The following is a 25,831-nucleotide window of genomic DNA, read 5'->3' as shown; positions in this document are numbered from 1 at the left end:
TCTCTACTGAATCCTGAAAATTCAGATTTCGAAAATATCTGGGTAAAATATAATTTCATATTTTCATTCCTGGATGACTTTTTACTTGCTTTAATGTGTCCTGGATCTCTGTTTTAATATGGTATCTGACTTTTCACATTTCCACAATACAAATCACTACTCTCTCTTCCCAATTATAGAACATTTTTATATATCTGATAAAAAGGCCTGTGATTGTTACCCAAAGAACCCGTCGAAGTTATCAATCTGGCTACTGTTCAGCAACCTGCGTGAAAGATGGTAATCTCAGTCCACAAATGCCCACAATACAAAAGCCATCACCATAATTGGCACACCCGCTTGTCAGTTTCAGGGAAGATTTCAAAGTAGGCCAATTTATCCTCACACCTAAGCAAGTCCCTGACTAAATGGGGTAATCTGGGGAATCCTGCACTGCTGCTGTATGGACTGTACTAACTCTGGATAAGCTAACTTTGGTCTCCACAATTAATTTTTATTTGTTACTAGGAAAGCTCAATTTACTTTAAAAGAAAGCACTGAGCTCAATCTAGCGCAATTGACCCCTAAACCTCACCCTTTCAAACAGATAAACCAAGTTGCACTTTTTTTTTTTAATTGACTTTCACCTTTGTGTAGCTTTTGGAAACCATATTAATTCTCCCTGATACAATGGGTTTCTTTTGAAGAACTATAGCACTTCAGAATTCCCTTATACAGTAGACAAATACACACTCTGTTTTGGTCAATGTAGAACTACCCTTTGCTTTAAGGTTCTATGAAAAACCTTATATGTCTACCCCTTTCATAGAGCCTTTTGTAGCACCTCTATTATTAAGGCTTAGAATTTGGCATGCAGTTGTGGTAATTGTGAAAAACAGATCTACAATTCTAAAAAACTGTGCCTAATAGTTTTTAATCTGTTTTCCTGTGGTAGGCCCGAAATTTAGGTTTTATAAAAGCTTTTAATCAAATCTAAAGCCAACAGAACTATTTTCACTCCAGTGAAAACTAATTTTTTTTTTGAAAGTAGCATTCCAAACTCAAACATTGCAGCATTGTGTGAGGGCACAAGAATGCAAAAGTGTAGTTAGAAATGGATTATAAACAATTATTTTCATGAGCTAAAGTTCAAACTTATAGAAACACACACACACACACGGAAAGTAAATTAGCTTGAAGCATTGGGTTTTAATACTTTACAGCATTACTAACACCACAAAGGTAGGTATGTCTAATAGTGATTAAACATGACAGTTTCAGGGCGTGAAACTGGAATTCTGGTTTCCTCACCTGCTCATTACAAGGATTTAGAGGAGGGCGAAAGAACAAGTAATGATAGTAGTCTAGTTGACATTTAACAAAAAACAAGCAGGAGAATGTCGCCTTCTGGTGTTTTTGAACAGCTAACGCCCATTAATTCACATTCAAACATACTGAAGTCAGGGGTGCTTCCCCTGCCAGTCACTTTGTCCAGAGTCTCAGAACCACTAAGCCAACATTTTCAGCATGCAAAGGTTGCATTTTCCATTTTGAACACTAAGTTTACTATTCTGAGACATTAGCAAAGATTTAATTTTATCTGCTTTGGTACAGTAAGCTATTAGTAATTTGTATAATCTTCACTTTTGAAATAGTAGTTTACATGTGTTAGGTATAACTGGCATATAGTTACCCCCAGCTATAAAAGGTCAATAAATAAAAAGGCAGCTAAAAATATATGTTTTATTTATCAGTTTTCTAAAATGCAAAAAGTCAAAGATTAGTCACAAGTGACAAAACCAAAATATTGCACTGTGTACAGAAAACATTGTTGACAAAAGGTTATGTCACATCATATTACAACATAAATTATAATTTTTCCCAACCTATCTAGAAGTGGAGATTTGTCATTTTAAAGTTACAGGGAAATATTTTAAATACTACCTTGTAAATGCACACACTTTAAAAAAATGCAAGGGTAAGTTTTTGTATAAACACATCCACAAAATGCTCTAAATACACCTTTTCCCTCCCTTTCATTAAGTCAGTTACAAGACATTCGTTAAAAAAAAATTAGCCAGAAAAGCATGCTAATAGTGAAAAAAAGAGTACAAAGTGGTTGAGAAGTCCCTGAAAGTTGTTTGTACACTTTGAGAAATAAAGCTTTAAGAGTGCAATCACTCTGGTCCAATTAAAATAATATATTTCTGCATGTAATAATGGCATATGCGCAATATGCTGGTATATCTGCACAGCTTAATTTCTGCACAAAACATCTAGTACATTGGACTTTATAAACACTGAAAAATTAAATTGGGTTTCCTATTTGAGTTAATATTGACACAGATTTAAGTTTTATCTTTTCACTATTAAAAACAATGGGAGTATGAGCTCTTGCTGGTGAGTGTTTCATACAACATTAAAGTGAAATGGTCACTAGTAAGTTGTGATTCTATGAGTTTCGTAAGTTCTTCCTGTAAGCTATAAAGATGAAAACCACCAGAAATACAGTTGTAGTAATTGTAAACACATTAAGTGAAGACACATTGAAACTAATGTTTTAATTTGACTGCAGCTGAATCTCTTTATACATTTCCCCCTGCTACCCTTCAGACTCAGTACTGCCATCCAGAAGTATTCTAAGCTTAAGTGTTCTTTATCTCAACACTTATTGGCAAATCCACCCTTTTTTGTCCTCTTCTCATTGCCAAGTAGTATAAAAGAACAGCTTCTGCACCTAACGCACAAATATCCAGATCCATACTATTCCAGAGGTACTACAAGTAAACTTCCTGACATCAAAGGATTCTACCCACATAGCTGAAGATCACTCAGTAACCAAATATAATGAAATGAGTACTGTTATTATACACAGAAAAGGTTTTTATAACTATTTTGACTTTGAGAAAAGTCAAACCCTCTGAACACATACATGTTTAATATTTATTTAGCCAGAACTGAAAGACTGAAAGGCCAACTTAATGAAGGAACAAACTAGAAAGAAGGGTACACAAACTTATACCAATCTTTAAGTAACAGGCAGTGGTAGAGAGACAGTGTTCTTTTCTGCAGTTCAAGTTTTTGAACATATACTAGATATATTCGTTCTGAGAATTTATTTCAGTGTAATGAATAGTTCATAGCGTTTCAATGGTCATGAAAACAAAACATTACCAAGTTCATGGCTCTCCTTCATGTTCTCCCATACATTCACAATTTTAATCTGTGACCTAAAAATTTTATGAACAGATATTGACGTTAGTAATATGCTATTAAAATATTCCCAGCATTTAAACATGAATGGGAACAAAGAAGATGGGATCAACTAATTGGAGAAAGGATGCGAATTGTGAATCAAAATACCTGCAGAGTATCAACATTTTTCTTCAATATAGTGGAGTAATTCAGTAATTAACAGTGATTTCAAAATGTAAACTCAATTTAGTGCTGCATCATTACTAAGTGGATAGTTGAAGAAAACACCATTAAACTATGTATTTTACAGCACTCATTAACCTGATTACCAGATCTATAGGCTTTCATGAAAGCTTCTACAATTTATAGAAAAGCTTTAGGCATTTAAGTGAGAGTCTCTTTTTTTTTTAAAATAAAGATTTTTGTTTCTAAAACTGCACTGTCCTCAACAGTGTACTGGAAAGATAAGGGATTGCCCCATTCAAAGAGATTAATTCACAAATGACTTTTCTAGAACAAAAAATCCATTTGTCTTATAAACCAGATTCATTTGACTAGAAACAAGTTTTAAAACCTTAAGACATGCTGATGCATCATAGTAATTTAAAGCAGCTGCTTTTCTAAATAGTGCCAAATATTAGGTTTGTTCTTCACTGATTTGACTCAGGGTAGCCAAGTTGTTTTCTTCACTGGCTTCAATCATTTCATTAAGCTCCATTTCATGGATTTCTTCGTCATATGGTGTATAAAAACAGCTTCGTGTGTTGTCCTCACAGTAAATACACTCCTTCGAAAGAAATACAATAATGCTTTATGAGGATCTCTCACTAAGTGAACCAATACTTAAAAGTTGGGTCGACATAGCTGTGGCACATAGGCAGAGGTGGATTAAGGTTTCGTGGGGCCCTGGGCCAGAGCAAGTGTGGGGCCCTTTCCCCACACTTTCTGCCTATAGCCCCGCCCCTGTTCTGCCCCTTCCCCCAACCCCTGTTCCACACACTGTCCCAGCCCATTTCAAGCCCCACTGCAGCCCCCATTTGCTCTTATCTGCCCCCCTCCAACCACTGCAGCCCCAAACCCAGAGAAGCTCTGCCCCTTCCTCCTCCCACCAGGTCCCTAGGGCTGCAGCAGGGAATGAGTGCTCCCCCAGTCCTGAGGCAGTAGTAGGGAGCCAGAGCTCCTCCAGCACCTGGGCTGAGGCTCAGGACTGGGTGTTGCGGCTTCCCCTGCCGCCCTGTGCTTCTGTGGGGGGATAGGGTTCGGGGCACTGGGGCTTCTCGCACCCCGCTTGCCCAGAGCTATCTGGGCTGACTTGTGCCTCCTCATACCAGCGGGAAGCTGGGGGGAGGGGGGCGTGGAGAAGAGAACCAATTAAAGGGGAGGACGCGTGACCTTCCTACATGTCTCCTCCCTGCCCCCCACGTTACCTGCTCTGTCCTCCAGCTGCCCCCGTCAGCACATTTGGCTACCTCCTGCCCTTCCTGGCGGACAGGCTCAGGCAGGGAGCAGGATGGAGCTGCTCAGTGGCTGCTCTGTGCAGCACAGCCAGCTGCCTGGGAGAGAGCCTGGCTGGGAGGTGGGGGACAGTAACGGCAGCCCACTTCCTTCCGCGGACTCTGCTTCTGGGACAGGGGCCTAGCAAGCCAGAGCCCAGCGAGCCAGAGCCCCGCTCCCCAGAATGCTCTCTGTGCACCAGCTGCCGCCAGGGACAGAGCCTGGCTGGGGAAGGGCAGCAGCCTGCTCCCTGCCCAGGCTTGGCTTCTGAGGACAGGGGCCAAACATGTTGGGGGGGAAAGGGGGAGCTCCGGCTCACTCAGCCGTTTCCCCAGAAGCCGAGCCTGGGCAGGGAGCAGGCTGCTGTCTCTTCTCAGCCAGGCTCTCTCTCAGCCAGCTGCTGTGGGCAGACTCCCAGCACAGCTGGAGAGGCTCTGGCCCCCAACCCTGCCGCTTGTCTGCTGGGGGTGAGGTGCCCACTTTGCCGGGGCACCTAGGCAATGGCCCCATGGATAATATGCCATTGCATGTAGGGGTGTGAAAAATTAGTTAAGCTGACCTAACCTCTGATGTAGATGCAGATAAGGTCAAAGGAAGAATTATTTTGTGCACATCAATGTTCTATATCAGTAGTTCTCAAACTTTCACACAGCAAGCCTGTGAGTATGAACCCCCTCCCCAATAAATTAAAAACTATTATAAATGCTGGAGGCAAAGAAGGGCTTGCGGGTGGAGGCTGACAGCTCATGACCCCTCACGTAATAACCTCATGACTCACGACCCCCAGTTTGAGAACCTGTTCTATATGATGGAATCTTGGACAATCCATTTGTGGTCATCTGCAGAGGTGGTCTGTGATACTCTGGTCCTCAAGGGAACCCCCTGCACCCCCATGTTCATCCTTATAATATGACTGTGTGGTATCCAATGCAAAGTTTGTCACGTCAGGTGTCTTTGGAAGGCTCATGATGCACTGAGCATTGTTGTTACAGTAATGTTATAAGAAAAGGAGTACTTGTGGCACCTTAGAGACTAACTAATTTATTTGAGCATAAGCTGTAGCTCACGAAAGCTTATGCTTAAATAAATTGGTTAGTCTTTAAGGTGCCACAAGTACTCCTTTTCTTTTTGCAAATACAGACTAACACGGATGCTACTCTGAAACCTGTCATTATGCAAGTGACGTTATACATTGTAATTTCATGTATATAGTTATGAGGCTGAAAATGGGTCATCATAGCTTAAAATAGGCCCAGGCAAAAACTCCCCAAGAGCAGAGGGGTAGTTCACATCTCATCAGGGCATGTATGGGACAAACCAAACCCAGCCCAGCCTCAGGAATAAAGGACACCGGCCTAGGCAGCAACAAAGGATCTGTTGGACTCTTGGGTGAGTCACCTCCTTTCCTGTGGTCAGTTCAGGACTGCAAGGAGATAATGCTCACCTGCCTCTGAAGGGGGGGCGGGGGCACAGAAAAGCCAAGAGGGAAGAAAGAACATGATAAAAGAGAGTTGTTTGCCATGCTCTTCCTCTTCCACCTACATCTACAGACACCACCACCACACGACTGAAGCGCTGATCAAAGGGGAGAGCCTGGCTGAAGGGCAACCAGCCAGCCTGCGGTGAGAAGCACCTAAGTTTGTAAGGGCACTGAAAATGTTAAGATCAGCTTAGAATGCGTTTTGCTTTTATTTCGTTTGACCAAATCCGACTTAGTGTGCTTTGACTTTTGAACACTTAAAATCTATCTTTGTAGTTAATAAATCTGTTTATTCTACCTCTGAGGTGGGTAAACTACGGCCCCCTCCTGCCCAACCCCTGAGCCCCTGGCCCGAGAAGTTAGCCCCTGGCCCCACCCCCTGTTGCTCCCCCTCCCCCGCTGTTCCCCTTCTCCCACAGCCTCAGCGCACTGCGTCACTAGCACAATGCTCTGGGCGGCAGAGCAGCTGCAGAGCTATAGCCTGACCCGGTGCTCTGTGCTGTGCAGTGGAGTGGCTGGCTCCAGCCGAGTGGCACGACTGCACGTCCTCGTGCTCTGGGCAGCACGGCTCTAGCGCCGCCAGCCACCGGTGCTCTAGGCAGCGCAGTAAGGGGACGGGGGAGTGGGGGGGTTGGAGAGAGGGCAGGGGAGTTGAGAGTGGTGGTCAGGGGGTGGGGGTGTGGACAGGGGTCAGGGCGGTCAGAGGGCAGGGAACAGGGGAGTTGAATAGGTGCAGGAGTCCGGGGGACCAGTCAGGAAGGAGGGGGGGTTGGATGGGGCAGCAGGGGGCAGGAGTTCTGGGGGTGGTCAGGGAGAAAGGGTGGTTGGATGTGGCAGGGGTCCCGGGGGGGTGGGGGAAGAGGAGGAAGAGAACCAGTTGGGAATGAGAGGAGGGGTTGGATGGAGCGGTGGGGGGTTGTTAAGGTGGAGGTCCAGGGGCGGTCAGGGATGGGGGGTGGTGGTGGATGGGGCAGGAGTCCCTGGGGGGCTGTCAGGAGGCGACAAGCAGGGGAGGGTTGGATGGGGGTGGGGGCCAGGCCACGCCTGGCTGTTTGGGGAGTCATAGGCTCCCCTAACCGGCCCTCCATACAATTTTGGAAACCCGATGTGGCCCTCAAGCCAAAAAAAAAAAAAAAAGTTTGCCTGACCCTGTTCTACCTGAAGCAGTGTGTTTGGTTTGAAGTGTGTTAGAGAGACTCCCCTTGGATTAACAAGCCTGGTACATATCAAATTTCTTTGTTAAACTGACAAACATATAAGCTTGCAGCATCCAGCAGGCATAACTGGACACTGGAAGACTGAGGTTCCTAGCCTTTTGTCTGGGTCTGGAGATATTGGCTAATGTTATTCGGTTGCACAATCCAAGGAGCAGCTTACATGCTAGAGGCTGTGCGTAAACAGCCCAGGAGTGGGGGTTCTCACAGCATAGCACGGTAAGGCTGGCTCCCAGAGTCAAGGATTGGGGTGACCTAGCAGATCACCAGTCCAGATAACAGAGGGGAACGGCACATGGTCCACTAAAAACTTCTGCAAGCTTGCCAGGCGTAAGGTGGCTAGGATAACGTAGTGGTAAATGCATCAGTTCCAGAGACAAAAAACTTCTTGGCAAAAGAAGGGGATAGATTGCTGTCGGATGTAAAACATGGCTACTGTGTTGTCAGTCATGACCTGGATAATCTTTTATTGGACCAACTTCTGTCAATGGAAGACACAAGCTTTTGAGCTTCAGGCCTTAAAGAAGAGCTCTGTGTAGCTCAAAAGCTTCTCTTTAACCATCAGAAGTTGGTCCAATAAGAGATATAACCTCACCCACCATGTCTCTTTAGGACCAACACAGCAACAACCACCCTGCAAACATGTTCTGGACTGTCATTCCCCGTAGCCTGGGAAGAAGTTACCCTAAAAATTGGAATTAAACGGTCTCTCAATGTAGTTGATCAAGTTTTCTGTGCAACTATAAAAATGAGTCTCAACAGCAAATGAAGACTTACATAATAAAGGAGTAGTATTAATCGATTTAAACTTACTGAATTAGCAACTGCTTTTGGAAGTCCACCCTTCTGGATCCATGGATGAACTTCAATAAGCTCTCTCTTTTGTTCTTCTGTAAACTTTGGCTGGAATTTTTGCATTTGCTTTAGTTTTTGTTTGTCCTCTTTTAAAACCATTTCCAAATTTCTAAAATAAATGTATTTAGAAATTGAACTGCACAGTTTTAAGGACCTAAAGTCTAATTTTTATCTGGCTTGCACATACAAATATCTTGTGGAAAGCTAACATTTTAAGCCCCCCATCCCTAACCCCAAATCTATGTTAAACTTACAACCAAAAGTAAGTCTGAAAGATGTTATGGTTGTGTCAGCATCTTCAAGTTTGCAGACAAACCACTCCTGTGCCTCTGCTGATAGCTCATTGCTTTCCTGAAGTGCAGCAGGGAAAACAGACTATCCCTTTTCAGAGTGACTCTTCAGAAACCTGCTGGCAGCATCTGTGAAACTGACAAGAACTTTGTCAGTTGCACTCTGCTGCTGCTTAAGAAAGCTCAGAGCTAGGGTAGATACAGGCACCAGAGGTATTTACTAGAGAGGAGAGCTCAAAAGAGTCTGGATTTCTGATAGGGGTTAGAACAGAAAAAAGGAGACCTGTTCTTCTACAATAGGCCGCACAGTCAGGCAACTCTAGAATTACAAGTGACAGAGAGACAGAAAACGCTCCTCCTTTCCAGGAGTCAGAGTGGGTGGGGAATTTGGTTCTGGGGCGTTGAATTAAAATTTCAACAACATTTACTAGTCAGGTGCTGATATGGAAGATGAAACCCCAAAGCAGAGTCCAAGGACAGCACCCTGGTAGGAATCCCAGTACCTTTTCCTATTCCTGCTAGCAGGAATAGGAATAGATTGGCTTCTCACTTAGGTGTCACACTTCCACTGTCTTTCTTATCAGCCTCTATGCTTGTGGGTTTAAATCTCTGGTTATTAGACACTGTTCACTGGAATAATATTTGAAACAATATACTTTTGCAACTGTTCCTACTCAAAAATTCTAAGACTTGGTCTACAACTAAAACTTAGCTCAAACTAGTTATATCACTTATGGCTGTGAAAAATGTCATGCTCTGTGCAATGGAGTTAGGTTGCCCTAACCCCCACTATAGACAGAGTCAGGTTGACCGAAGACTTGTTCCGTCAGCCTAGCTACCGCCTCTTAAGGGAGTGGATTTGCTACAGTGACAGAAAAAACGCCCTCTGTTGCTGTAGTAAGGTCTACACTCCTGGTGCAGCTGTGCCACAGTTGCATTTGTAGTGTAGACATACACTAAGTCTATATTTATATCACATTAATAGGGAACACTCAAGTTAACCACCACCCCAGGCTTTATAAATCTAGGTCAAAGTTCAACCTCTTTTCGCTCCTCACAGGAGATAACAGGCTTCTCTTTTCACACACCTACCTTATCAAAACTGCAGTTACTGAAAGACAGATAAAGGAGGAGAATCCAAATCAAGTGTTTTAAACTAAGGGTTTACTCACTGCTTGTGGGTCCTTATCCTTCCTAAGGTGCAGAGAGTGGGGCTTTGTGAGGAGCAGGGGATGTGTGTGTTTATAGGGTAGGGAAAGGATTTAGACAGGAGGCAAGTATTTGAATGTGGAGGTTTTCAGTGAAATAGCAAGAGTACAGTGATTTGCATACTACAATCACCATGCACGCCAACTGATAGAAGTGTAACTAGTCAGACTAAAAGGATTTGTATGTATATGATTGTCAGTCAGTAACTGTACAACAACATCCTCAGCCAACACCATAGTTTAGGACCATATTAATCCTATTGAATTGGACTTATCCTTGTTTCTATAGCTATCAAATACATCCATCTTTCAGGCTACTAAACAGAAAACACACTAAAAAGAGACCAAGCTTGAAAAGCAGAATGACGTAACGGCTTAGTCCATTCAGGGTCAGATAATCTTTACTGAAATAGCAGTTCATCTCTTCTCCCCCTTAGCATCTCTGCAGCTCATACAGGAATAAAAGGACTTAGTTACCGGGATGGTATCTGGTAAGTCATCATAACAGCGTCATCTGTATTTGCCATCAGTAACCAGATAGGATCCTGAAGGACATATTTAATGAAATGTTCACTGTTTTCCATTTCAGCGTTCTTTTTTGTATTATGATTATTTTCTGAGGAATCGATGCTTCCAAAATATTTGCTGGTATGACTTGTCTCACTACTGCCTTTAAAAATAAAAAAAGTGGCTTTTATAATAAATGTCAAATGTTCCATTTAAGTACACTGTTTGAACCATATTTTCTTCCATAACAGGCAAACCCTTTTAGCCAATCAAAATGCCTGATGGAGGTATACAATAGAGAATCCCCTTAAAAGTCTCTGAGTAGGTCATCTGTGTTGACCTCCTACATCCCACAGAGGGAGATTCCCTCAATAGCTGTTGCTGCCGAACATGGAGTAGAAAATTTGGAATGAAAAAAAAAAAGGTAACTAGAATACATATTCATCTTCCTTTGGGCTATTACCCAGAAAAGACTGCAGCTAAGAAAGGAACCCTATCACACTATTATCTGAACACACGACAATGTTACCGACAAGCTTTTTTTAATTATAATTCTAAGATCTTTAGTTTTGATTAAAGAAACAAATACTTTTCAGTTTAAATTAGTCCTGTTAAATAGAAAATGAAGGAAAAAACAAAACACATTATTGATCTGTCACAATTACCTCAAACATCTTCCTACCTGGCCTCACAGCCTCTCTACAACTAAGATAGCATATGTTAGTTGTTCCAAATGCAGCCCAAAGAAAAACATTTAAACAGAAGTCAACGTTTCTCCATTTTCAACAGGCTATTACAGCAGTCCAAGACAAATAAAGCTATATGAAATTTTTAAATATCATAAGATTGACCATAAATTAGATTTAAAAAGAAGAGTATGATTTTACTGTAAAGCACTTGGGGTCAAAGTGATATCTGTAATAGCTCACAATCCCGCTCTTAATGTTTCACAAGGCATGATTATATTCAACCAGTAAACATCACCTGTTCCGCTCCCTGACATGCCACAGCCGTTGGATCCAGATCCCAGCGACTCGGCAGCTGCTGATACGCCACTTCCTGATGAAGCTGAGCCAGTGCCTGAACATGCATCCTCTTGAAGTAAAATATGAAGTAAATCACTGTACGTAGAGAGAGCATCGCTATTTTGAGCTCCCACTGGAGAATCAATCTGGGTGAGAGGAAGGTGAAAAGGAAATCATGACCATTTATTCACTAATATTTATGTTAAATATATGGGACAGACTGAACTCAGTTCTTTACATAAAAGTAAGTAAAAGTACCTTTTCATAGAGAAAGGACCAGCTGCACAACACACAGGTAGTCTGACTGATAATTAAGGAGGTAGAAGGAAGTGGGTTAATAGGTTTGTTGGGTAATCTTTTAGTCAAATAACTACATATTCTTTTTCAACACAAGTTAAAGCTTAAACATCTCTCTTCAATGTAAGGAAATAGTTTGTCAAAGGTACAGTATTAATGTATGTCACTCTGCTGGAGCCATCTGACTTCTTCTGCAGCATCTAGATTCTACTGGGACAGGAAAGACTAGGAATCGTCCCTATTGTAACAACTCAAAAATAAAAAAAGTGACATTTGCTACAATAGCTATCACCATTGCTGTAAAAGGGAAAAAAGATAAGGCTTATCTACACACGGTTCCCTAGGGGAAGAAGCTACATGTGTATAAGCATCTTTATACTGGTTTATAATTAGTGCACTCTAGGGGATTGGACCAATAACTGTACTTTTTTATAGTACAGTAACAGTATTTTTTTTTTTCTAATCGGGGCTCCTCAACGCTGTAGGAAGTGTCGATCCCACTATAAGTTCACATGCATCCTTTGTGCACAAGACCAGAGGCACACAAGCCATTTGTGCTGGAGCCACACACCTCTGTACCTCCTTGTACATCTGTATAAGGGAAGAGTGGGCACAACACTCCGTCAGTTCTCTTGCAATTCAAGGCCTATACTGCTGAGGAGTGCTAAAAGTGGAAACAGGGGACAGGTCATAGGATCCACACTGACTACATCTCAAAAAGCCTGTGACTGTAAGGTAAGCAACCGTTCTGAGTATGCGACAGTGTGGAACTCCACTCAAGGTGGCCAGCAAGCAGTATCTACTGGCAGCAGTACCTGGACAGTGTGAGGGAGAGTCTCGTCTATATCAGTCAAACAGAGACTGAAGTACTGCTAGTCTGAACTTGGCATCTGCCTGGGCAGCCATGTCAAGTGCATAATGCTCAACAGTTAGTGGGTTACTCCAGGCATCTGCCCTACAGATCTCAAGGACTGGCATGTTCCTGAAGCAATAGGAAGCTGCTGCCTGTGCCCTGGTGGAGTGTGCATTAAATGTCCAAAGGAAAAGGCTCGCTAGCCAACTGATAGCAGGTGGAAATACACTGTATTGACATTTCTAGGCTTGACCTTTCAACATGCTGGATATAGCCATGCGGAAGAGGGGGGAGAGAGAGTCCTGTGCTGAGAATCCTGTCCTGAAAGGCTGTGTCTTGTTGAGATAAAGCAGGCCCTGCAAACATCCCAAGTAGGACGCTTCTTTTCTCCAGCAAAGAACGAAATTTCAGGAAGAAAAGCAGTAAGGTCAAACTGGTTCACGCGGAGTTCTGAGATCACTTTAGGGAGGAACTTAAGGTGCAATTTCACCACCATTGTGTCCCTGTTGAAGGATGTTCCGGTCATAAGTGCTTGGAGCTAATTGACTTTCCATGCTGATGTGATGGCCAGGAGTGAAAGTCTTGATGGTGAGGTGGTATAATAATCCCTGTGAGAGAAGTTTGAATGGAGGTTCCATAAGCTGCAGGAAAACAATGTGGGGAGTTGGGACTCTAATTAGAGAGCAGGGATGAAGAAGGCTCTTGAGAAACCTTGACAGAGTCAGAGAAGACTGAAAATGACTATCAGAGCAGAGATGGGGGGTGGGGGGAATCTTTTCAACTTTGAGGCATTAGTCCTCTTGCTGGAGGTCTTTTGGCTTTGTAAAACAATCTCCTGAACCTATAAGGAGTAGTCTGTCAGTCCTACTCATCCAATCAACGTCCAGGCAATTAGGTGTAATGACTGTGGGTCTGAGTGAAGTATTTGACTCAGATTCTGAGACAGTATGTCTGGACATATGGGAAGGCATACTGGGAGGCTGGCTGGACACATGCACGAGATCCAGCAGCTAAAGCTGCTTCAGCCAGTAAGGGCTACCCTAACTATAGCCTTTTCCCATCGTATCTTGGACATTATCCTGCAAATCAGGGGGGTGGGGGAAATCAGTGAGAAAACATAGGAGTTCTTGAGACCAAATGAAGAAAGGCTTCTACAAGGGAGGCTAGGTTCACAACCCCTCTGAAACAGAAATCCCTATATTTGACACGGTTGAATGTGGCAAAGAGGTCTACAGTAGGGGGTCTCACACTGGTGGAATATCCTGTCAAGAATGGATTTCTGCAGTGACCACTCAAGACTAGTTAAGTTCCAGCTCAAAAAGAGCGCCAGGTCATTGCTGACTCCCGGACGATTTTGAGCTACCAAGATTGTCCCATGCTGATGACGCCATTCCCAGAAATTCATGGCTTCCAAAAAGAGATAGGAGGCCCTCAATCATCCTGTTTTATATAGTGCACTGCCACTATATATAGTGTTCTGCCAATGTGCCATCTGTCTGCACCACAGAGTCTGAAGAACAGGCAGGAAAGCTACACAGGCTAGCCTGACAGCCCTTAGTTCCAACAAATTCATGTAGAGCTTCAGATGATTTTGACACCATGAGCCTTGCATCTGAAGGTGGTTCTATTGGGTGCCCCAGCCTGTTCTGGATATCTGTAACTAGCATAATCATTGGGGAGGAACTGAAAAGAGTATTCACTCATGTTCAGTGGATCTAGCCACCACATGTGGTCCTGTGGGACATGAGGACAAACTATAACTCATCTGCTCATATGATGCTTGGATAGGAGTAGGTGGTCCTTGACCACTGTTGTGGAGTCCACAGATTAAGTGTCAGATATACAAATGCAGACATATGGCCTAAAAGTTCAAGGCATGTACATGCTATTGTCAATCTGACCACACGTCATGCACTAATCAACTAAAGAGACCAGAACCTGTCCTGCAGCAGACCCCTTTGCTGATCTGGAGTTGATTAGAGCTATTATCTCTACCAACAGAAAAGGACAATTTCTTGTAGGTCACCAGGAGTCCCAAGTGGGAAAACTGGGAAAGAATGTGATCTAGGGCTGTTTCAATCTTTTCCTGGGACCTGCCTCTTATCAGCCAGTTGCCTAGATGGGGATTCCTGGTTTCTTAGATGTGCCATCTCTACAGCCAGGCACTCAGTGAACACTCTTGATGCTATGGAGAGTCCAAAAGGCAGAATCCTGTACTGATAATGGTTGGGACCCACTGTGAACCTTATGTATTTCTAGTGGGCCAGATGGATGGAGATGTGGAAGGATCCTGCAAGTCGAGAGCCATGAACCAGTCTTGAGCGTGAAGCAATGGAAGCAAGCGTAACTTAAGACATTTTATATATATAATGTCTTAAGTTAAGCATATATATTTTATTTGTTGAGTATCCTCAAATCTAGGACAGGATGAAGTACCAGGAGTTTGAAGCCCTCTTCCCATGTTCCTGGGGAACCTCTTCTACAACTTCTAGATGAGGCCATTTCTGTTTCCAATAGTTTCCTGTGAGACGGATTCATAAAGAGGGATGGGGAAGAAAGTCATGTTCTGTGGACTGGTTCTGGTGCTACTCTTGAACACCTCATCGATTCTGAGGATGTGTCAGTGCAGCAGAGTTTAGAGTCAGGGTTGAGATAGCTGTTGTCTTCTACTGTACTTCAGATGCTCCTTTGCATCACATTCTGTCTCTATTGTAAAACTGCAAATGCTGCCTCTGCTGATATGCAAGCTGAGGGCAGGACATGTGCATCTACAGTTGGATCCAAAACGGACGCATGCCATAACTATATGGGTGTTTCTTTGGGCATGAAACCTGTGTGTAGACCATCCCAAAGTTTAGTGGGGTGACTAAAAATTGAGGTTGGGCAGAGGAGTTAGCAAAAGAGGTGACATTTGTACGGACTAATTCTAACAGCAAAAACAGAGCTGTATAGAAAGTTCTACCTAGCTTTCTTTCATGTTGAAAAGAACTCACAGTAAAAAATTTCACAGCAGGTACAATAAAATTATGTTTTGAAGGTTTACGAAAAAAATATGGACCGAACATTTTAGGAAGCTCAGACAAGTAGTAAAAATTTACAGTGAAAGCGTCAACAAGATGAACAGGTTGTGGTTAAGTCAAACACTAGGAAACATTTTCTACCTCAACATCTACATCTCAGAGCAGGTATAACTGAAAAGCTGCCTAACAGTTATATTGTAAAGGTTTTCTTGTAATATAGGTCAAAGATACTTGGAGATTCAAGCTTTTGACTGAACAGAATATATTAAAAATAGAAAATTAGCTCAAATATAGCAGATGATACTGAATGTTCTACATTTCCGGGTGAGAGCGTAAGTTTAATTTTCATGACTAGCATAAACACAGAAATAGCTTGTTTATGAAAATTGAATTTTCCACTCTATCATCTTGCCAAAGTGCAAGATATCAAAAATGTAATTCGTACATCAGTCCCCGTTTCAAGTCAATCGAGTTCAGAATTTCTCTTCTTTAAGAAATGTAACGTAACACAATTAAGATGAATGTTAGATGAAAAATTTGACGGAGATTGAGAGAGAGTCCGAAAAAAAGTTACACATATGAATTGTTCAGACCAGTGATCTATCTAGTCCAACAGAGTCTCTGAAAATGGATAGCATTAGATGCTTCAAAAAAAAGATGCAAGAAAACCTGCTACAGACAACTATAGAATAAACTGCCCAGTGGGGAAGTTTCCAATTTTTGAGTTAGCAGTTGATTTATGTATTAAAATAAGATTTTTTTAAAATTAGCATAAAAGTTAATATTAATCCTATCTAATTTAACTAAATATCCTCAGCTAATTAATGATTTTAAAAAAATATCAGATATTACACTCAGCCTCAATGATGATATTTACTGGTAAGAGAACTCCATAGGTTAATCAGGGATCATATAAAAAGACAATTACCTTTTCCGCTACTGGTGTTCTTAGAGATGTGTTGTTCATGTCTATTCCACAATAGGTGTGTGTGCTCGCCACGTCCACTGGTGCTGGAAGTTTTTCCCCCAGCAGTACCCGTAGGGGGGAGCGCCCCCCACGACCCATGGATTGGTGCCTGCTGGCACAGTATAAGGGGAGCTGCGTGCCTTCTTGCCAGACAACTTCGACAGAGGGGAAGGAAGGTGGGATGTGGAACAGACATGAGCAACACATCTCGAACACCAGTAACGGAAAAGGTAACGGTCTTTTCTTCAAGTGATTGCTCATGTGTATTCCACAATAGGTGATTCCAAGCTATGCTGGGAGGTGAGTAGGAGTTCACAAGTTCCAGGACGGAGGACAGCCCTGCTGAACCCTGCCCATCCCTGGTTTTTTTTTTTTGGGGGGGGGGGGGGAGAGAGAGAAATGATCGCATAGTGCGAGGTGAACATGTGAACCGAAGACCACGACCATGTGGCGGCCCTACAAAGTCCTGGATGGGGACATGGGCCACAAAGGCAGCCGACAAGGCCTGCGCCCAAGTCGAATGTGCCCTCACAATGGGTGGCGGGGGACACCTTGCAGCTCATAGCAGGAGCGGATGCACGAAGTGATCCGATTGGAAAGCCATTGAGTGAAATCAGCTGGCCCCTTGTGCACTCAGCTGAGGCTTAAACAGACTTGCAAATCTTGCACCTTTCGCTGATATGGGTTTCTCCCAAACAGCGCAAACAGTCTGCATGCAGGTCACTACTTGGCATAGAACGCCTAGAAGAGCCGTATGACTTAAACCCCAGGGCATGTCCTGTCCCGGGCTCAATGACTAACTAAACTAACTGAATGGCTAACTAACTACAAGTACTAACACTGAACGAAGGAACAGTTCTTGGGACAAACTACAGCAAAGCTGGAGCAGAGCAGTTCTGACACCTTCACTGGCAGCAAGAAGGAACTGAGGGGGGGGGTACGCAGCTCCCCTTATACTGCACCAGGTAGGTGCCACTCCAGGTGGCGCTCCCCCCTACAGGTACTTCTAGGGGAAAAACTTCTGGCACTGGTGCACATGGCAAGCACGCACATCTATTGTGGAATACACATGAGCAATCACTCGAAGAACAAGTATTTCCTTTTGTCAGTTTTAATTTGTTGCGTTTCATTTTTGTTAATGTCCCCTTGTTTTATATTAGGAGAAAGGATAAATGAAAACACACAATTTACCTTCTTCATGCCATCTCCCTTTTTATTGGTCTTTTCTAAACAGTCCCTATTTTATCAATCCTTTCCCATATAGTTATCATCTCTTGGACCCTTCTATTTCTGCTCTCTCTCTCTCAAATAGAGTGATCATGATTGATCATTTGAGTACGCCACATGAGGTCATTCCATTGGCTCAGATAATGACATTTTCAGTATTATTTTTCATCCCATTCTTTATACATTCTAACATTTGTTTGCTTTTGACTACCACTGCACACTGTACAGAAGTTTCCATTGAGCTGTTCAGTGATATTAGGTCATTTTCCATGTAGTTAGTTACTTTCAAACCCAACCATGAGCATGAGTAATACAAATTATTCCTTCCGAAGTACAATGCTTTGTATTTGTCAACAATTAACTTTTTCCTCTCAAGTTTCTCACACAGTATTCTCTAGAGGTGCACCTATTACATTAAAGCATTGGTTGAAAACTTGATACAGGGAAAACATCTAGTAAGCACACCTTGTACTTTAGAAATGAATCCGGACTATGTGTCTTACTACTTGAAAGCAACCCCCTTAAAATAATAAGCTTTATGATCCACTGTGGGTAGAGTAGTTAAAAAAAATCATCCAAAGATCTAAATTCAGAAAATTTTGACCAACCCTAAATATGGATTAGGTTGTTTTTTTTTAGTGGTTTTAATCTAATTAACCTTTAAGAGGAAAATATTGCATGCTCAGCTTAAACTAGTTAAGGCTTATAAAACTCACATGGCATTCACTGTGCGCTCTCTCTCCCCCCAACGACACAGGGGTATCTGGATCTTGCTTAATATGCCAAGGAAAATGGCTATAGCTCCACAGAGCATAATTTAAACACACAAACGCCACTGTAAGACAATTATATGAAGCAAAAAAGTTGTACGTATTGGTTAACTCCTTTGCATTATAGACTAGGATTTCCCACTGAATGCTAAAGTAAAATGCATCAGAGATTCTTAGTGTTGAAAATAAAACACTGGACAATGGCAAGGTCCAAACATTTTGGAGATAGGAATTCCAGGGCATATGCATTAGCATCAATGTATTTGGCATCAACTGCATCAGAAAATCCAAATGCCCAATAACTATTTTTAGGGATTCCATATAGGTTAATACGGCTAATGTAATTTACTACAATTAACTGCATAATATTTTATGATTCATAAGTACACAACAGTATACATATCTTATGTAATGTGGGGGGGGGTGTGCACATGTGCACGCACATACCCAAGTTTTTAAGGGCTAACAGGGGTCCAAATCATCTCACTAGTATCCTACCTCAGTGTTGTTAAATCCTGTATAGCAAACATTATTCCAACAGAGATCCTCAGATTTTCTGAGTTTAAATTCAACAAAATCACCCCCCACATGTTGATCCTTGAAATTTAAGGAAGGTGAGGTAAAGGGGAAACTGACTGATGGTCTGTACAATTTTACTATACCAAGTAGACCAAGGAAAAGCTACAATGGTGGAAAGATACATATATTAATTCATTTCCTCATTTCATTTGCCAAATGTACTGTACTTTCTGCACATGGGACTATGAAGAATAGGTATGTTCAAAGTGTAAAGATGTATTTTTTTCTGGAAACTATATGCAAATACTTACAGGAGAGGATCCTTTTCTGCTGCTATCATCAGTTATGGGTTTGTCTGTGGCTCCTCTTTCAATTAAAGAGCGATGTAAACCAGCAGCAGCTCCACTTTCACCACTTTTGGGGGTTTCTTCTAATTGCAGAAGGTTTAGCTGTAGAGGAGAACTGCACCTTGACTGGAACAAAGGTGGTGAGGTGTGATCTTGAGGCCCAAGAGACTGCGGCGTGGAGGAACGGGATGGATCATTTTGTGATTCCATGGCAGGAGCCTTTTTGCTTTCTGCTAGTGTATTATAATGGAATGGTTGTGTTGGAAAGAATGTCTGTCGAGGGAAAGGATTTGGGGCAGCTAACGGCGGCTGTGTTGAAAACACTGACTGTGAAGAGGAAGTAGGATCAGCAGAAAAGTTAGGCTGGCCATTGTAAAGTATTTGGGGTAAATTATTGTTCATTTGAGGGTACATGTAGTTGGGGAGCACAAGTGCTACCACTGGCGTTACAAGAGGTGCAGAGAACTGCGATGGCTGCATAGGACAGTTATTTCCAGAGTCTGGTAAATCACTGAAACCAGAAAGGCGAGCCTCAGGACCTGGTGGCACAGTTCCTGCTGCTGAAAAAACTGGGAGTGGATATGCAGGCATAGTAGCAGGGAAAGACATGGCTGAATGGCTAGCTTGAGAAGTATCTGATGGTGACCAAGCTGTACTATTTAGACCTTGCAGAGGGAACTGATGAGGGGGATTGGGTCCAGAAGTTGTACTGTCAGAGGATTCCTGTGGTTTAATTCGTTTTGGTTTTGATTTCCTGTTCTTTCCACTTTTCCTCCAGGACTGATTTATTCCAGAAGTACCATTTCTTTGCCCACGAGCACCTGGAACACAGTGGGGAAATAATTACATCAAATTGTGCAGTGTCCCCTTCAAGTCATCCTCAGAAGCTGCTGAAAATTGTGTCTGTTGCTCTATTCCAACAGAATGGAACTAACTAGGGAGGAGTCAGGTTCACTTTTCCACCTCTGGCGCAGAAACTTGGCAGGAGCAGCTGTATTAGCACAATTGCAGAGAGAGGAAAATCAAGAGGAGGGGGAAAAAGCTGTGCACTTTGTGCCCAAAATGCAGTCCTTCGCCTCTTTGGCCAACAGTTCTGATTTAGTGACTTCAGTTTTTGAGGAGCGAGTACCTCTAGAATTCTCTCTGGCCAATAAAAACAGCAACTACAGAAAGGCAATTCTAGCCCTCTGTTTTAGAGGATCACTGACATGCACACCTTTAATTTAGGAAGAAACTATAAAGACTCTCAAGCAAGCAAAAGAGGTGCAGACAAAAGAGGGAATAAATCCAAAACAAAAGATGTAGCAAAATTAGGAGAACGGGGGGTGGAGTTTGGAGTCCCCCCCTCTTTTTTTTTTTTTTTTTTTTTTTTTTTTTTGAGGAAAAGATCTTAGTAGAAGAGAGTGTTGCTTTATTTTATGTGGAAGACTACACTAAAAATTTCTTTTTGTTACGAACTAAACTGGTGTCAGTAGTCAACTGGATTGATAGATGAAAGAAATTAATAAATTTCACATATTTGAAAATCTCAATTCTGATGCACACTTGCCAGAAGGCAGGGAAGAAAGTGTCTCAATTATCAGTGGTGTTAAACACCTTGCTGTGGACTGTGCACAGTATGTAGATGTCTATAGCCACCATGATAGAGGAGCCATAATTAAAAATGGAATTCTGCCCTCTCAGATTGAGTTTGACACTGCTGATCTAAAAATCAGTTCAATACATTAGTTCCCTACCCCATAATATGACCATCTTTGCATGATCATTTTCATTCATCACCATCACAAGATTACTTATAAGTGAATTTATCCATCAGTTCCAAAACTTGGGATGAGACTCCCCCTTTGTTTTTAATATTAATGTAAAATGCACTAGCGCAGTAAAATGCACTAGCGCACAATTTGTAGAAGTTCACATCCTGCCATAAAGAGGTTAATAGAATTTGAATCTTCTGTTAAAATATTGATCATATACACTGTAGAAGTGAAGAACAATTCCATACATAAGTTTAAACATTACTTTTATGGATTTGATTCTCAGTTGCTAACTTTCAAACAAGATATTCATTGATGAAATATTTTGTCCTCACTTGTCATGGCAACTTGTAGTACAGTAGAACCTCAGAGCTACGAACACCAGAGTTACTAACTGACCAGTCAACCACAAGCCTCATTTGGAACTGGAAGCGCACAATCAGGTAGAAGCAGAGACAAAAAAAGCAAATAGAGTACAGTACTGTGTTAAATGTAAACTACTAAAAAAATAAAAGGGAAAGTTTAAAAAAAAGATTTGACATAGTAAGGAAACTGTTTCTGTGCTTGTATCATTAAAATTAAGATGGTTAAAAGCAGCATTTTTCTTCTGCATAGTAAAGTTTCAAAGCTGTATTAAATCAATGTTCAGTTGTAAAACTTTTGAAACAATGGTTTGTTCAGAGTTACAAACATTTCTGAGTTACGAACAATCTCCATTCCTGAGGTATTTGTAACTCTGAGGTTCGACTGTATGTATGTTTTAAGGACCTAGTAACAGAATCCTTGGTGGTTGCCCACTGTGAGGGTGGGAGAACCTAACCATGCCCAGTTATCTACATTGCGTGGTTCCTTACTATTTGCAAGTGGGGGGAGGGAGTGCTCTGTCCTTTGTGGGCCTTCTTAAGTCTCTCCAGATGAAAGTCACAACCCCAAAGATGTTCAGGGATAATTCCTCCCTGCAGCTGCAGTAAGGGGGTGTGTTTGGCAAGTCTATAGTGCTACCAGCGATCCAGCACCAAAGTAGGGGGTTTTGGGGAGATTGCTCTGGCTGGGCCTCTGAGTCAGGCTCTGAGGTCTGCTATACTCTCCTCTAGGTCAGGGTGAAGGTATCCTGGCTACAGGTTCCATCCACAGCTTCAGGAGTCACTCCTGCAGTCTGCTGCTTAGGGCAATCCTGCTCTTCACCCACAGGTGACTGCAGTTTAAAAGCCTCCTCATTATCATCCACGATTGACAGGGCTGGAAAGACAGGGCTAGCCCCACCACCTGGACTCTGAGGCCTTCCTCATCTGTGTGGGATTTATACATCTCATCACAGGTATAGCGTAACATCTCACTTTTAAAAGGACTTACCAATTTTATGCTTTATGCTATAGATCAACAGCGGCCAAACTGAGGCTCATGAGCCACATGCAGCTCTTTTATTGTAAAATTGCAGCTTGCAAGCCCCTGACATCTCCCCATTCTCTGCCTACCAGACTTGGGGGGCGGGGAAAGAGCTCAGGGCCTCTGCCTTGCAGTGGGGTTGGGGCTTCTGTCCAGCAGAGAGGGCGGGGGGAAGGGGGAAAAAGGGTGTCTCGGGGCATCAGCCCTGCGGGCGCACCTGCTACAGCTCAGGGCTTCAGCAGGAGTGGGGCTGAAGACCAAAGCCCCAGCTCCTGGCAGGTGTGCCCCACCTTTCAATACTTCTGAAGATTGTTGTATGCGGCTTGGAAGCCAGTAAGTTTGGCCACCCAGCTACAGATTCTTTAAATACAAATGCAAAGAATCTTCAATTTGTAATGGATGCCAGTTACCAATACAAAAGATACAACTATCCATGCCTATTTTACATATAATGTTCTTCTATTGATTCCTCCTACCACTGTGCCCTACAGATCAGTGTCCCTTCTCCATTCCATTCTGGGCTTCCTGGAAGGGGCAGGATTTTATATCCAGGGTTCACTGACCCCTGAAGCCTAACTTTACGCAAAGAAAAACTGAATTGCATTTGTACCACCCTTAAAGCGATCCATGGTTTAACAATAGCTTCTGAACCTGCAACATCTAAGATATGCGTTTTCCTGTTCACAGATCATTTTAATGGTTAAAAAAAATTCAAAAGACAACTATTGCCTTACCACGTTCACCAGGACGTCCTATGGGTCTATCTTGTACATAGTAATTGCAGCAGGATTGAAAAATCTTGAATCTTTTGATTTCTTTGAATTTATTCAAAAAGTTCTGCTCTTCTTTTTGTGTATGCACTGCAAGGATTTCTTTTGTAAGTCCCAGTTTCTTAAATGGCTCCTTTTCCTGGTTTACATGTATAGTGTTGGATGGAGGGACAAGAAGTTGACTAACTATGAGTTCTGTTCCACTAGGACCATCTTCTATCATTTCTAGAATAAAAATGAAAAAATATTTAAGGCAAATGAGGCAAAATATTCTGCCAACTTTAAAATTAAGACTTTATGATAAAAAGTTGTATCAGCTGTAACTGTAACTCTAAAATAAGATGTCTGTCCATAAGTATTCTATAGCAACAAAAAACTTACATCATTCCCTTTGTAACTAGCTATTCCATTGTCAACCAGTGGTAAAATGTCTTAAATTAAGCTATTCATTTCAACAGTAAGTACTGTACCTAATTCAGGTTGTGTTTTTTTGTCCCCAACATGAACTATGGTGCTACTGTAGCTGCACTGACTGGTGAAGGATACAACACTTTCTGGTTTCCCAGGTAAAGCCAAAGAGGTTAAGTGAGCACCAACTACCGGAGGACCATTTGATTTATCAGATGTCTTCAACACAGCAGGATCTATACGAGTTTTCAACAGCACTCTTTCTTTAGAAGAGAAAAAGTTAATAAAACTTCATTAGATGAAACATGAAATAAGCTAATGAAAAAAATCAATCGCCTGAGTCATAAAATGCCAAAGACTGAATTGCTTTTGAGAAGACAGTGAAGTTATTCAGATTCTGTTCATTCCCAATAGTTCAGCAAGGGCCAACGTGTTTATATCAGATATTACCTCAACTTTCAAGACAACATACTATTATCCTCTAACACACACATATAGAAAAGTATTTCCATCGATAACAGCTGAAATTTACAGATACGCAAAGTAAGAAGAACGCTGCTTGAGAACTTAGTATTTGATTTAAGGATATATTTTGACATGTGATGTTGACAATTTGTGTTTTAATGGTTATAAAGCTTTAGCTTTTTGAATCTCACTGTCTACCGTCATTAAATAAATAATTTGACCCCCCTCATAACTTCCAACAATTATGAACATTTAAAAAAAAAGAAAAATCAAAACAAATGCTTAAAAACAAAATATCTGTCAAAATTATAAAAAATCAAAATCAAAATTTGTCATGCCTATTTATGTAGTCCTTCTGCCTCCCTTTTCTATTCCCTCCATCCCTTTTCCAACAATTATGCCAACCTTATATCTAGTTCTTGGAGATGCAATAGCCATCAAAAGTACAACATATCTTTGGTTACTTTAAAATTGTATAATTACTTATAACTTGTCATATCCAATGCTTGCCTCTTAATTGATTTGCTTTAGCTTTGACCCCCAGGAAACTTATATTATGTATATTAATATGCTCAATGCACTTGTATGATTACCATAAAAAAAATCACAGCTGTTCAAATGTCAAAACCAAAATAAGATTATTGCTATTTCTATTGTAATTAGCTGTCAAGGCCTTCAGAAACTCGCAAATTAAGGGAATCTTAACCAAAAACAGATTAGCAAACTACAAAAACTGCAAACATTCATGAATTTTCACAATTTTATGTAGCTTTTTAAAAATCTAATACTAATGTGATTTGTTCAGTGTGCACAGATGATGAAACTAAGAAATTTTAAGAATTGTCTTTGACAGTGCAGAAGTTACCCTCAGCTAGAGTTATCTGGAATTTTGATTTCACTACCACATTGTCTTGTTAAAAGAAAAGGAGTACTTGTGGCACCTTAAAGACTAACCAATTTGAGCATGTAGCTCACGAAAGCTTATACTTAAATAAATTGGTTAGTCTCTAAGGTGCCACAAGTGCTCCTTTTCTTTTTGCGAATACAGACTAACCCAGATGTTACTCTGAATTGTCTTGTTAGACATGAGACTGTTAAAATCTAACATGGGCATTTTCCCCCTTAACCCCCCCCCCAGCAAAAAAAATAAAATAAAATCTATATTTGAGAATGTTCTGCACAGAATTGACGTTTTTGTTAAATCCTAATTTTAAAAATTAATTTTTACCTCCTGATGGCTTTATGACATTATCAGCTGTTTTCTGCTTCTGATCATCAGAACTCAGTGAAGCAGCATTTGATGAAGGTTCACATTTTCTCTTTACTGTGCCAGGTATGCTGCAACTCTCCAAGTACCTATATAATAAGTGTTTAACAAAGTTAAATAAAAATGTTGTAAACTTAGGGGTTAAAAACAGTTTACACACCAACAATACACATTGGATGGAAGCCTACCTGATGACACTGTCTAAACAACTAATCTGTTGATAGGAATACACAGGTTGTTCCTTCCAAGCCAGTTCCTCTGTAATCACATTCTTATGAGCAGCAATGGCTACAGTATCCTTTTCAGTTATATCTTCCATCCGAACACTGGAACAATTTGTTTTTTCTGTATAAAGATTTATGCTTATTACAAGTTAACCCTTCATAACTCTTAAAATAAAGCAGATGTAAATCCCTAATTTATGTCTTCCCTCAATGACTCAGAAGTTATCCTTCATTAAAATATAGTAAAACCAGTAAATATTACAATAAAATGTTTGTGCAAGTCACATGCAACAGAATACTGCATAAATGT

The 25,831-nt window shown here is 41.5% G+C and overlaps 1 protein-coding gene across 13 annotated transcripts in view; it reads right to left on the bottom strand.

The window, feature by feature from the left end:
- Window positions 1-1,172: 1,172 nt before the first annotated feature.
- Window positions 1,173-25,831, bottom strand: part of PER2 (period circadian regulator 2) — a 73,185-nt gene continuing 48,526 nt past the window's right edge. For 7 of the 13 annotated variants that reach the window (XM_073360018.1, XM_073360014.1, XM_073360016.1 and 4 more), the window contains 9 exons: window positions 25,486-25,642; window positions 25,259-25,386; window positions 23,628-23,828; window positions 23,122-23,382; window positions 19,212-20,068; window positions 11,207-11,393; window positions 10,193-10,385; window positions 8,176-8,326; window positions 1,175-3,961 (listed from right to left, as the gene is read on the bottom strand). In XM_073360018.1, coding sequence (XP_073216119.1) covers window positions 3,812-3,961; window positions 8,176-8,326; window positions 10,193-10,385; window positions 11,207-11,393; window positions 19,212-20,068; window positions 23,122-23,382; window positions 23,628-23,828; window positions 25,259-25,386; window positions 25,486-25,642 — 2,285 coding nt within the window. In that variant the 3' untranslated portion in view covers window positions 1,175-3,811. Of the gene's footprint in view, window positions 3,962-8,175; window positions 8,327-10,192; window positions 10,386-11,206; window positions 11,394-19,211; window positions 20,069-23,121; window positions 23,383-23,627; window positions 23,829-25,258; window positions 25,387-25,485; window positions 25,643-25,831 lie in introns of all 13 variants that reach the window. The other 6 variants (XM_073360021.1, XM_073360019.1, XM_073360025.1 and 3 more) reach the window with 4 other exon arrangements.

Source organism: Lepidochelys kempii, chromosome 9 (genome assembly GCF_965140265.1).
Source record: "Lepidochelys kempii isolate rLepKem1 chromosome 9, rLepKem1.hap2, whole genome shotgun sequence".
NCBI classification, from domain to species: Eukaryota; Metazoa; Chordata; order Testudines; family Cheloniidae; genus Lepidochelys; species Lepidochelys kempii.
Note: the sequence above shows the minus strand (reverse complement) of the source record. Positions and strands in the feature narration are given on the sequence as shown.